This window comes from Temnothorax curvispinosus, unplaced genomic scaffold, assembly GCF_003070985.1.
Source record: "Temnothorax curvispinosus isolate PA1 unplaced genomic scaffold, ASM307098v1 QBEX01012533.1, whole genome shotgun sequence".
Classification (NCBI taxonomy): Eukaryota; Metazoa; Arthropoda; class Insecta; order Hymenoptera; family Formicidae; genus Temnothorax; species Temnothorax curvispinosus.
The window spans coordinates 16,458-30,335 of NW_020222313.1; the positions used below are offsets into that span (position 1 = coordinate 16,458).

The 13,878-nt window shown below is 33.2% G+C and overlaps 2 protein-coding genes across 5 annotated transcripts; one reads left to right on the top strand and one right to left on the bottom strand.

Annotated features, from left to right (window-relative positions):
- Positions 1-8,607: 8,607 nt before the first annotated feature.
- On the top strand, positions 8,608-10,960 carry LOC112462584 (transmembrane protein 222-like). The gene is made up of 4 exons (XM_025028452.1): positions 8,608-8,814; positions 9,051-9,261; positions 9,334-9,464; positions 9,548-10,960. Exons 1-4 carry the CDS (start codon positions 8,663-8,665, stop codon positions 9,627-9,629), a joined length of 576 nt encoding a protein of 191 aa, XP_024884220.1. The 5' UTR covers positions 8,608-8,662; the 3' UTR covers positions 9,630-10,960.
- A 92-nt stretch (positions 10,961-11,052) lies between these two features.
- On the bottom strand, positions 11,053-12,620 carry LOC112462585. Of its 4 annotated transcripts, none has more exons than XM_025028454.1 (2): positions 12,453-12,620; positions 11,053-11,761 (listed from the first exon to the last, which is right to left on the bottom strand). In XM_025028454.1, the coding sequence occupies exons 1-2, from the start codon at positions 12,453-12,455 to the stop codon at positions 11,294-11,296; spliced, it is 471 nt and encodes a 156-aa protein (XP_024884222.1). In that variant the 5' UTR covers positions 12,456-12,620; the 3' UTR covers positions 11,053-11,293. The 4 variants fall into 4 exon arrangements, with proteins under 4 accessions (XP_024884222.1, XP_024884224.1, XP_024884221.1 ...); XM_025028456.1 differs by having other exon boundaries at positions 12,377-12,620; XM_025028453.1 differs by having other exon boundaries at positions 11,053-11,764; positions 12,453-12,618.
- Positions 12,621-13,878: the final 1,258 nt, after the last annotated feature.

The following is a 13,878-nucleotide window of genomic DNA, read 5'->3' on the forward strand; positions in this document are numbered from 1 at the left end:
AGCATAGTACCCTCGCGCTCATACTCACGGCTGAATGTTTTTGGTGTCTGGGGGGATGTTTGGCCCTTACGATTTGTCTGGCTAAGCATATAGTTTTGAAATAGTCCGCTAAGTAACATATATAAAAATCAAGCGTCAGAATGTAAGTAAAGTTCATTTTTTTTATTTTAGGGAGCTTTAAAGCGTCTGGCGGAAGTTATGGCCGGCGGAAAGTGTCTGGCAGTGTTGAATATTATTTTGTAATAATATTTTATAAAGTATATATAAAAATCAGCCGTCAGAATTTAAGTTAAGTTAGTCCTATTTTTACTTACCTTTCTCACCTGGTACCTGTAAATCGGCCGTCTAACCACCTTTGCAGATACGCAGGTATTCAAAGTTCATATGAACACTACTCAATGTCCCACATTTTGTCTTTCACAAAATAAGTTACGTCTGGGAGCCCTGGGATCTTGGACTATAAAGTGATTGTTTTAAAAATAAATAAAAAGAAAGTGACTATACATTTGATTTCAATGGAATTTATGTAAGAAATTTATTCGTCAATATACAAATAACTATATAATATACTTAATCAACGTGTTACTTAAAGATGTATGTCGCTTATGTCAAAATAAAGGGATAAAGCTGAAATTTACAGAGATTGTGCACTTATATATCCCAAAAACCTGTGTTAATTGCGATCGATTGTCCGACCCGTTTCTGAGATATTTACTTTAAAAGTTACAGAAATTGTATACACATATATAGATATACTTCCCATGTAAATATCATATGTATCTCTGCTCATGTACAGTAAAAATGAATGAAATTTTTATGGTACACTTCTATGACATCGAAAATTGCAATCACGGTTTTTTAAGATTTTCTGTTTATATTTTTTTTTTCAATTTTTTAATGATTTATTTAAACAATATCAAGTACAAAAATGGGCCAAAATTGCGATTTTTATGCTTTTTCTGTCCCAATGATACCATGTTGTTTATGAATAATTTCTGAGACTAGCTTTACACTGTTTAATCAAGAAAACAAAATTATACTACATATAGCTATAGCGACATACATCTTTAACATTGATGCGTTTTTACTTTTACAGAATTTGTTGGAAAACTAATTTGTATATAATTTACGTAAAAATCAAGTTACTGCGTTATCTCTAATAGCTAATTACAATAATCAAATCCATCAATCTTATTACATAACCCTTACAGAAATTTAATACTGTAAGTGATTATTTGGCTAGTGATTATAATTACTTATTCTGACAAGGGAATCTCACAAACTCGAAATTTCTAATTTTAATAAAACACATGTAGGGAGGTAAAAAGATAAATTTAGAAATTTTTTGTTGCTCGAAAAATATTTGTGATTCGTGCTCTGCTGAGGTGCCCTCGGGACACGAATGAATTCCGGGACCACCCTGACCAGGGCGCGGGGTAAAAGCCGAGCAGTTAGCGAGGAATGGGTTTAGATAACGCACGCCCTTTATTTGATTGACAAACACAATTTATTTGACAATCTTATACACCGTTGTCGCTCTCTCGCGCACCCAAGCAGGCTGAGCCTTCGCAGAAATGTCGGGCGGAAATCTTGAGTCGCTCGATCTTTCTGCTTGGCTCGCGAAACGGAGATCTTGAAGAGCGATGAATGACCGCCCTCGCGATCGGAGATCTTGCACGCGACTGACGGATATCTTGCTCGCGAGGCAGATGAGCGACCGCGAACACGGAGACCTGCGAGAGGCTCAGGCTCACTTTGGGTACTCGGGGACGAGATAGCGGGCACAAATTTTACACTAAAAGATCGCGAAAACTCGAAAATAAACACTAAACGTAATTAGTCGGACGTGAGAAAAATCGGCCAGCTTGACCTAACGGCGGTGGGCGGGGTTAATATAGGGCAGCGCAAAGATTCGGCGGAATGACGCGTAAATTACACGAGAAACGGAAAATATGGTTGAATGCGACGATACTCGAATTACCTTACGGAGAATGAAATAAGCGCGAATTACACGAGAGAACTTAAAACTAAACATGAAAGTAATCAGTAAATAATATGGAAGGCATAAGGTGTAGTGTGAAACATAAGAAATGCTGCGCCACGTTCGGCGCGCAAGGACGCAATATCCGAATTCGCGAAAGAATTCTGTCGCCACGACATAATGTGCTCGCAAAAGGCGCGAGACCCTAAACCTAACGCGAACTATAAGACGATTATTACCGCGAAGATGTAACACACGCGAGAACACTCAGAACGACGCCAGATATTATATCGTATTATACGCCAGAACGTTCGACATAACGCGAAGTATCATACGCGATTACAAGGAATAAACGAAGATGCTGAATACGAAATCTAACACAAGAAGACAATGAGTCTTTAGTGTGACTAGTGAACGCGAGCTTACGCGTCTAGCGCCCAACATTAGTTCTGAGTTTAAGTGTCGGACGGCGCGAGAGACCCGTCGGAAAGGCCCGTCATCCTTCTCTCCTCACCTCCCCTTTTGATCCGTCTCGCTCCTCGGACGCAAAAAGACGTGACAGTATATGTAAAATACATAAACATAAAGTTTGCGATAGGCAGCTTTTTTCCATTTTTGTTAATCAATCGGAGATATTTTCGCGTTTTTCTGCTTTACCCTAATAATGTACTATAGCTATTGAAATAAGTGCGATATTCATGCATAATTATTGTTAGGGGTTATAGGTGTTTATCACGGGAATGCGAAACCTTCTAGTTAGTGAATATTTGAAGGATTTCATTACTGAAAAACTAATAGAAGAAGGATTTCAATATGTAGAAAAACATTACAAAGTTGTAATAAACGCAGTAATCTGCGATATTTCAACTCGATCGTATGTAAAATGCGTGAAAAGTCGTAATGGTTCGAATTAGTGGCAAAACTGCAACCAAACACGTGAGCAACATGTACGATATTTTCGGATGCCATGCGTTGGCGCATGATTATTCAGGGCGGAAAAAAACATTTGCCTTTCAAGGGATGAAAATGGCTAAAACTCTCATTGGTATATAATTTATCCGTACTTATATGTTATGTATATATTCTCAGTGTATATATATAATTAATTAATGATATATATTATAATTTTACATAGACGATTTTAAAAGAACACCCCAAAACACAAACCAAAGTAAGATAGAAAAAAAGTTATGGTATATATGGTTTCACCATGCCGGTGATAGATGGAAAAGAAAGCATGCCATCCGTGTGGGATCCACGGCTGTAACGTCTCAAGAGAAAAACGACGATGAATCCACATAATGTGCTTAATTAATTTTTTTTATATCGCCTGTTAATCAAGACAAGGTCAACATGGCTTTGTCGTTTTACTTTTAAAAATTATTTATTTTAGGGCCCTGTCACACTATAGGAAAGCCCCTTAAAGAAAAATAATAAATTGTGCGATAAACTGCACATTATATTAAATAATATATTTTGTAGTCTTTTTCTACTGTTGTTTTAATCCTATGTTGGGGGAGACCGGGGCTCGTTGACACCGTTTTCACAATTTCGGCATTTGAGTTTTTAAACAACTAATTTTCATGATTAAACAGTACTATATAATATGACAGAGAGAACCTTTCTCTACATTTTTATGCCAGGCACGCTCCTGTATACTGTATACTGTATAGTTTTCTTTTGTAATAGGTGAAATACGAACATACTGCATTGCAGCCAACTTGCCCCGATAGTAGGGTAAGTTGGCTATGCGACAAAAGTCCATGTTAAATTAATAAAAACGTAATAAAAACACAAAACGGGTAACAGATATGTACTTCTTGATAAAGATTGTATCTTTTAAAGTTATTTTGTAATAATCAAATAGCAAAATGCTGTTGCAGAAAAACAATTGTAAACTATTTTAGATACAACTTTCTTCAATATAAAACAATATACCCCATCCTTATAACATACGTTTGATTTCGGTCATTTATTTATTACAATAAATTACTACTCAAAATAACATGTCGTATTCATGTCGGTCAATATAATTCCTATTTAGTAACAGAAACTTTTCTTTTAACTATAATAATACGTCACTTCTCGCTTCTCAAACTGAAGAACATTAATACGATATTTTGAAACGCTCGAAAACCTACCCCGCCATAATCATAAAATTCATAAAAATCAACCGTTTAGATGCTATCATTGTTTAAAATCAAAATAAGATGTTATCTCAATACCATTGTGGGATAGTGGATTTCGGTGAAATTGGCTGAAACTTTGGAAATAGATAATTTATGTGATGCTGATCAAAAGTCATAAGCATGATCCCAAAAAATCAACCTTTTGGCCTCCATGAGCCGTTGCCCTTAAGGCTCCTGGGTAGTCACCGCGGCCATATTGAATTCTTACTATCGAGACGAGGAAAACACCCAATTTTGTTGTGCATGCCATTTTCAAATAAAAAGACATTACAATAAAACATCACTATAGATCGTTTCAGAACACTTCCGAAATTGGCCGAAAACTACGACGTCTATTTTTAGTCATTTTTGGTCTATGACGTCGACTGCTAATAATGGACGTTTATAAGACGTCGTTTCTTAGACCATCTAAAGACGTCATTTTGAAGACGTCTTAAAGTCGTCCAAATAAAGTTTTTTTGTAACATAACTATTTTTACTTCTTAAATGTTGTATAATAAAGTAATAATAAAATAAAAAGCACAAAATTAACTACAATATGTTTGTTTCGCAACTTTATGATTGAAGCGGTGAATTTATGATATAAGTGGATGTAGTTGCGTGTTATTATATTTTTATGATAACAGCTATTTCATATGCAGTGTTATATATAGCTATCAAGAAGATATCATTGCAAGATTTTTGAACACTTTAAAGATGTACCTGTTATAGACAAGTACAGTCAATAAGGAAGCGTCAGGATCAGAAGATTATTGTCACTGTCCACTGGATCATCGAAGTCACGGCCGCAGTACTATACTAGTATGGGTGACCGCCTTGAGAGAATGGCTATTATATAGGCACACGATATATAAAGAAACAATTAAAAAAGCGTTCTTTTCCCTAGATAAAGAAAATGAATGTTTTTTTTTATAAACGTTTATCCAGTGGACATTTTAATATTTTAATTTCATAAAGAACATTTTTAGAAACTGGTATGTCGTACATTAATCCTTTTTTTGCCGTCAAAAACGCGCATTCAAATGAGTAATTAACGCAAATTGAGCATTCAATTTATAAATGACAGGTTTTATAAAATATTTAAATGAGTAGCTTCTGACTTATTATGAAACATTTTATTTAAATTTTTAAATTTTAAATAAATTAAATTTTAAATAAATGACATTTATCATCAAAAATAAAGATATTCTCTAAATAAAAATGTTCTTTTCTTCTGTGATAGCTGTACTAGAATGTGCTCACAGCAATGCTTAAAAGCTGGGCACAAAAATTCTCTATTAATTTTTAACGACGTCAGTTTCTCAGTTATTTTTTAATACTCGATGTAACGATTTTTATAATTTCAATAACCAAGGTTTTTTTACATTGATGAAGGCCATATTCAAGGCCGAAACGTCTGTATTGCTTATTAATTTGTTTATAATATAATAATTTAGCAATAACACCTAGCTTGTTCGCCAGCCCTCTTATTGAATATTGCTTTATAATAATTAATTTTTCTACGAAATGTGCGATAATAACCTACCCCTTTCTTTCACTCATTTATTTGTAAATTATTAAGTTACATATGTGCATATTTTTCTTTCCTTATTATTTGCATTTTTTCTTGCATTATTTCATTCTGCAGGTGAGCAATATATCATTTCCCATAAGAACCTATGCTAAAAAGTACAATTTTTGGAGTCAATTTTTTTCAAAACGTGACTATGAAAAATTTCCCAAAAATTCACATAATTCTATTTTGCATTCCAGAACAATATATTAAAATTTCATGAAGCTGGCTGCATTTTTTTGTAGCACCTGAATCTCCTTAAGTCCTTAATATACTACCAACGTTATTTCTAAGTCCAAATTACAAAAGGAATTTTAAAAAACGTTTAAAAAACGTTTAAAAAATACATGTATAATGTCAATATTTCTAAACGTTAACTTAATGTTTCTTGCTTACTGTTACTACGTTTACGCGAGCGTTACTTCTGTAGTAACTTTTACGATAATTCCTTCGCTTAACAAAATTTTCCTTCGCGTAAATGGGATTTTGATAGTAACTTACGATAATTTACTCCGCGTAAACGAGTGAATTATCGTAAGTTACTACAGAAGTATAACGCTCGCGTAAACGTAGTATGAGTTGATTGGCTACAAAACAGAAAATTTCTAGAGACTCAAGAACTTTTCTGTCTTATGTAAATTAACTAGCTTTTCGGCCCGCGCTTTGCGCGGGTATAAATCTATCTGTATATTAATTATATATGCTTTAAATTTACCCATTAATTTAAAACACTAAATTTGTTATTTTTTCTTCTTAAACTGTAATCTACATCTTCGTTTTTTTTAGATTCAACCTTTATTTTACTCTCAGTTTAATACTAATTTTTAATTTAAATACATTTTTTTTTTATTTTTTAAAAGTTTTAATTTTTCATCGTGAATTTTTTAATATCCGTAAATTTTGAGATATGGGTTTTTTTTTTTTTTTTCGTTGGAGGAGGAAAATGCCTAATGCATACCCTAGGGCCGGTCCCTAGGGTTATGCCGGACTTGCACCGGCTAAAAACCTCCCCTGGCCCCCACCCTCGATATAAATAGCAGCTTTGTTACAAAATTTCTCGATATACAACATTTTTTGTAAAAGATTTTGAATTTCCCTCAATAAGTTGTCCTTGATTGCTGTTTTCATCGATCTTAATTTTGACATTATCTGTACACTTTATAGCAATCCCGGGGAAATTCTACCTTTATTTCATATGTAATTCTTTAAGATTCAATTATTTCCCGAGAAATTGGAAAAATTTTGTAACCAATTTCCAAAAAGATTGGTAACAAAAAATAATACACTTTATAGCACTCCCCAGAAAATTCTACCTCTACTTCATATACAATTGTTTGAAATTCGGTCAATTAATTTCCGAAAAATTTGAAAATTTTCTGATACCGATTTCCCCAAAGATCGGTAACAAAAAATTATATATTTTATGACAATCTCCGGGAAATTCTACCCCTACTTCATATAATTTTTTAAGATTCGGTCAATTAATTTCCGAAAAATTGGAAAAATTTTGTAACCGGTTTCCAAAAAGATCGGTAACGAAAATTTATACACTTTATAGCACTCCCCGGAAAATTCTACCTCTGTTTCATATATAATTCTTTTAAATTCGGTCGATTATTTCCCGAAAAATTAGAAAAATTAGAAAAATCGGTTTCCAGAAAATCGGTAACGAAAAACTATACACTTTATGGCACTCCCCGGGAAATTCTACCCCTATTTCATGTACCCTTGATAAAAATTCGGTCCACTAACGAATGAGTAGTTCGCGGTCAGACAGACAGACAGACAGACAGACAGACAGACAGACAGACAGACAGACAGACAGACAGACGTCCGGTACTTATATATATAGATTAAGGACGTTCTCTCGTCCTTATACTAGAGAATATCGATTTTCTTAGGATTTTCTTGAAACTGTGAATATACGTTAATTTAGGTGTGCTTTATGCGTGGTATAAATTTCAGTACCTCTTCCGGTATAAAAAATCAAGATACTGAGCCTCAAAGTTTCAACTTTTACTAATGAAAAGGTTTTCCAGGCCAAACGGTAAGAGATACGAGGTTAGCCAAGAGGACCAAAGTTGCTCCTCTCGTCGAGTTCTATAAGGAAAAAATGCCAAAACTAAAAAAAAATTAAATTTAAAAATTTATTTTGAAACTTTGAGGCTCAGTATCTTTATTTTTTATACCGGAAGAGGTACTGAAATTCATACCACGCATAAAGCACACCTAAATTAACGTATATTCACAGTTTCAAGAAAATCCTAAGAAAATCGATTTTCTCTAGTATAAGGACGAGAGAACGTCCTTAACATGCTTGAACAATTTATTGCACGACAAATGAATAGCACCCTAATATCGTAAAATTGCGTTACCTTACTCAACCCAAGTAATATATAAAAATTAATACAAAATTAAACATTTATTTTAAAAAATAAGAATTAAAAATTAATACAAAATTAAACAAATTTAAAAATTTTCAGTTACAAATACACGGCGTTGCTAAACAAAATAAATAGTAAAAGTACTTTAAAGCCTTTAAAGTCATGTGTAAAAGTATTTTATTACATTCCCTGTTTAAAATAATAGATACAATATGATCAGATTACATTATATTACATTCAATTTCAATGTAAATTAATAAGGTTTTTATTCATTTACATTGAAATTGAATGTAATATAATATGTAATCTGATCATATTGTATCTATTATTTTAAACAGGGTTTACAATGTAACTATTAATTTAATATTTTTAATCAATTGGTTATTTATTGTTTTCAGATATTTAAAAATTAAGCAGCGCCAAAAATATTTGGAAATGAATATCGAGTGGTGGGAGTACGGGCGTTTCAGTATTGGACCGGTATATACCAGTATATACTCGCGCCACTCGCGGCACTCGCGTAGCGCTACATCAGTGAAGTGTCAGTGAGTTATATATGATCCTGATGAGAGATGTTATGAAAGATCCTGATTTACTGACAGATATTCCAAAGCTGTCGAATGACTCGCCCGAGATGGATCTCAGCGTTCATCCGGAGAGACAAAGATTTCCTTTCTGCATCGTTTGGACCCCGTTGCCTATCCTAACGTAAGTCGTTCTCGATTAAATGCATTCTGACCATAACCTCATCTCTGATTCTTATTTGCATCATCCGATATTCGTTAAACTGATAGTACTTATTGTTTATTGTATGTACGTTGACAGCTATCGTAAAATGTAAAAATAATTCGTGAAATGTACGAACTTCTCTCTCAAGTCAAGATTAATCACGCTGAATAAAGTTATGCAGTTTATATAATTAATATAAACATTCAATTTTTAAGATACATTCTGCCTTTTATTGGACACATGGGCATCGCGACGTCAGCCGGAGTAATAAGGGACTTTGCTGGCCATTACCATGTTTCTGAAGACAACATGGCATTTGGTAAACCTACCAAATATTGGCAATTGGATTATACCAAAGCCAAGGGAGGCATACAAGGATGGGATGCCGGCGTAGCAGAAGCTAGCGAAATTTACAAAGCTAGAATGGTAACAAAGCATAAATTTAGAGAATAGGAAGCTTTTATTTGACAATTGCGGTTCAAAACTGATTTTTTACAGCACAATTTATGCTGCGACAATTGTCACTCGCATGTGGCAACAGCTTTGAACTTGATGTCGTATGGCGACTCGAGCAGTTGGAACATGGTAAAACTTGCGTTGCTCATGTTACTTCACGGAAAGTATGTCAGGTAAAAACAAAATATATGTAGAAAAAGTAATTATATATGCAATTTTTTCCAATTGTCAATAATACTTATCACGTTCGTTTCAGTATTCTGGGCTTTCTTAAGACCTGGTTGCCGTTCTGCATACTTGTCACAATTATACTAGTGTTAACTTTATGTTTACATTAATTACATATATATTTATACTGGGCTGTCTCTTCTTGCCGAACCACGTGGACGCATACTGTGCGAATCTTTATTAATTAATTCTTCATTAATTATTAAGAAACTTGTATAACAGTAAAGTTTTTTATTCAGTTCAATTCGCTCTACCTACATACGAAAGATGGCACGGTAATTATCAGATAGCCTGTATATACATATATAAATTTAAAAAAAACTATATATATATATATATATATATATATATATATATACATACATATATACATACATATATATACAGGGTGTCCCATGACTCGAAGTCCGTATATTAAAGGCGTTGTTGAAGTCATTTAGAGTTGAAATTGTTTAATAAACATGTCCGTAAATGTTTTTTAACAGAACTACAACCATTGAAAGTTGATGTGACTATTTGAAACATTTGGCAAGATTTTGCACTGAATCTGCAGGAGATAATTTTGAACAGAATTTGTAATACATTTGTAAACAAACAAGTTAAATTAAATGTCTTTTCTTTCCTTTTTCAAATATGTACATCAACTTTCAACGTTCTGTTAGGAAGCATTTACGGACATATGTTTATTAAACAATTCCAACTCTAAATGACTTCAATAATACATCCTTAATGTATAAACTTCGAGCTCGAGTCATGGGACACTCTATATATGTATGTACATACATATATATAAAATTATATATAAAATGTCAATTTACAATTATAGATTTAATGTCAATTTATAATTATACATTTATAATTATATTTATATATAATCGTGATATATCTTGAGATACTCGATGAGAATTTAACAAGTAAGAACATTCTTAATATAGCTTTCTTAAAGTAGTTTTCGGCATTGCACTCTCAAGTACGTCAGTCATAAACCAGAATTTCGTATATACAAAAAAGTTTTGAGGGATGCCAAATTCTATCAGGAAACGCAACATCTATATCCACATTTGTGGATCCACATTTGTGTCAGATATAAATATAATTTATTTTGTTTAATTTTTACAACTTAAAATACACATATATATTGACTATATAAGCGTTATGTAACGATAAAATTAAGTCTAAGATATATGGCTTCTCCATAACATTATATTATGTATGCATATATATGTGTACGCCTAAAGAAAGTAATTATTTTTATCTATTATTTTACATTTTATTTATATACAGCTGTATAATCAATACAACCGTTTTCTTCTTAACATGAGACATAAAACGTCGAGCATGTGCTTTAATTACGTGTGTAGCATCATGGCAATAGTGGCAATGAATCTATCTCCTTAAGCAACTTAAATATATAAAAAATATATCGTAAATATTTCTTTTATACCGATTGATTCCTACAAATTAATTTTCTTCTCAAAAGTTTAGTGTTCATTTATTAATACACCCATTTTTGGAACTACTTAAAATGTCACGTTTTTATTCGTTCTTATATAAAAGATAGGAACGTTTTAAAAAGGTGTGATGTGTGTAGAGTATCAAGAATCAAACTTAACGCTTATTACAGCGTTATGTCGCAATGTTCGCCTGTTAAAAAAGTGACTTTATTATATGTTCGTATAATTAGAAAATACATACGTATGTACCTAAGTTTGATTCTTTAATTCGTAAAATTTACAATCTCATTACACGTAACAACAATCTGAGGGTTTTCAAGTTAATCGTTAGTTCTGCTATCCATTTCTGTAATAACTCCCGTTTCAAGAGAGAAGTCGTAATCATAATTTTGATTCTCTAATCTTTCAACGAAAGACATTATTTCGCTAATCCGTAAACCGTCTATCTCCAAGTCGTTGTTCATGTTACTTTGCAACTGTTTGCATAACTTAAATGGTACACCGCTTAGATAATGCGGAGCGTTATCCATTTGCTGAGCTAGTTTGGGTAAATTACCAGCCGACATTGCGGGATTCATTGGTGTTCCACCGATGAACGGGTATAACCCACTGGGGTAAGGAGTACCGTGTTCACCAGTACTGTGTTCAACATTAGGTGGCAGAGAGGTTCGTCTTCTTTCAATTACTATGAAATCGTCCCCTGGATCTGCGGGAGGCCGTTCCTCTTGTTCATCCCTGGATTCTGGAGGTGAATCCTTGTGCTTCTTTTTGCCAAAGAGCCAAGACATCTTCTGCAAAATATTGTTACCTAAAAATTTGTCCGGATTCTTCGTCGTAAACATAGATAAATCACAGTAAATCTTAAACACGCTTAAAAACAGGCATATCTATCCGTAAATAACATAGTGCAAAAGCCAGACTAAAAAAAAACGAACTATAACAATAGATGAAAATTAAAAATCATCCTTATAACAACTGAAGCAAGTGCAATATAGATTAACCTATTAGGAAAAAAAAACAGAAACGCCAACACAGAAAACATTTTGTTTACAAAAGTAACAATGGGAGCTTTCCAGCAAGTGACACAAGCCGACACAAACGTCGTTCTATCTTTCTTTTTTGGCAGTGAGTAACAAAGACAAAACGATACCTGTGTCGACTTGTGTCGCTTGCTGGAAAGCTCCCAAAATGTCTGTAAAAGTCTTTTAACTTTTGCAGACGAAATGTCTTTTCTCAACTCTAACCTCTGGCCCAAAAGAGCGAGAAAGTAAGATATTGCTTTATATACAAAAATTGTTCAGTCGTCGAAAGATTAAACAAGCTCGAGCTGTCGGCACAGAAATAAACAAAGTTACGGGTCATAATAAGATCGTGCGCAAGGGAAAATCACAGGATTTACTCACGTGCAGGCAGGTTAAAAACTAAAGAAAAGAGGACCTATGGCACACACTCAACGAACAGCCTGTGCTACAAACTGACCATCCTGCTATCGCTTTTGTCAGTCTCTTCTTTGAGATTGATAAGTCGACGCTCAAAAGGAGCTGTGGACACAAAAGCTAGACTTTCGTTCGTACTCCGGAGTCCGGCGTCAGAAGTCAGAACCGCGATGTGCAGAATGATGCGCGGGCGCGGAGTAACACAAAGTCACTTATCGAAGTAACAAGCTTGCCTGTCACCTCGCCAGATGTCAATAAGTCAGTTCGTGTTTTTTAGCAGCACTATCCGCACTCAAATAAAATAAGTATATGCATATTCATATTAGATGCATATTGTTTCCTTGAGAGAAAGAGACAAGTGTAGAAAGTGTAAGTGACTATATAAGAATAATATATAGATCTAACGACAGACGAGAATGACGCGGTGACGTCATCGTGAATTTCAAATACGCGATCGAATCGAACAATCGCAGCTGCGGCGACGCCAATTATTTTTCCTCTTTATCTCAGATATAGTTATATCATCGCGTTTGGACATTATTGATCGTATCTATATATATATATATATGTATAAGCACTTAGGTAACGCAGTGTATTCTATAAATATACTTTTGAGAGACTCATTTTTATAAAACCATCTCTCTCCCTCTTTATCAATCTTTGCAACAAAAGCCGCGGAATTATCGCAGCTGCGTTTCATGTACAGTATTGTACAGCATTACAGTTTACCATAATTGCAATTATGTAAAGTGTTTCTTTCTTTAAATTTATTCATAGAACTGATATCATATCTTAATAAATGCCCGAGGAAATATTTTTTATAGGTATATAAGATTATGGCTGCGGTCCACTTGACGCTATAAATGCTTTGAAGCGTTCTTCTTCTCCTTTTTTCTTCATTGAAAGAAAGGAGAAAAAGAATGCTTCGAAGCATTTGTAGCATCAAGTGGACCGCAGCCTGAATCATCTACATATGATATTTTCTCTCTCTCATATATATAATCTCTATTATATATAGAATAATTTAAGAATAATTGAAAAATAATTAGAAAAATAATTTTTGCATTTTTTTTTTACAAAATTGTGATTAAATTATACAACATTCTGTTATAGGTTTTTTCTCATTTCCACAAACTTTACTTTTTTGTAAAAAAAAATGCGAAAATTATCCTTTTAATTATTTTTAAAATTCTTCTTACTATTATTTTTCATATATACGAGCAAAGATTATATATGAGAGAAAGGAAACATATATAGATACATTTTAGACATAATTATATGTGAAAAATACTTTCTCAGATGTCAATGAAAAAATTTATATGTTTCGAAGCATCGTAGTTTTTTGTTGATTAAAACAATTTTAATATATTTTTACAGTTTTGCAATACATTAGATAAAATTGGTTTTTTCTACAAGAATTTTATATAAAGAACTTTGCTACTTTATTTTAATATTTGTAATATATGAAG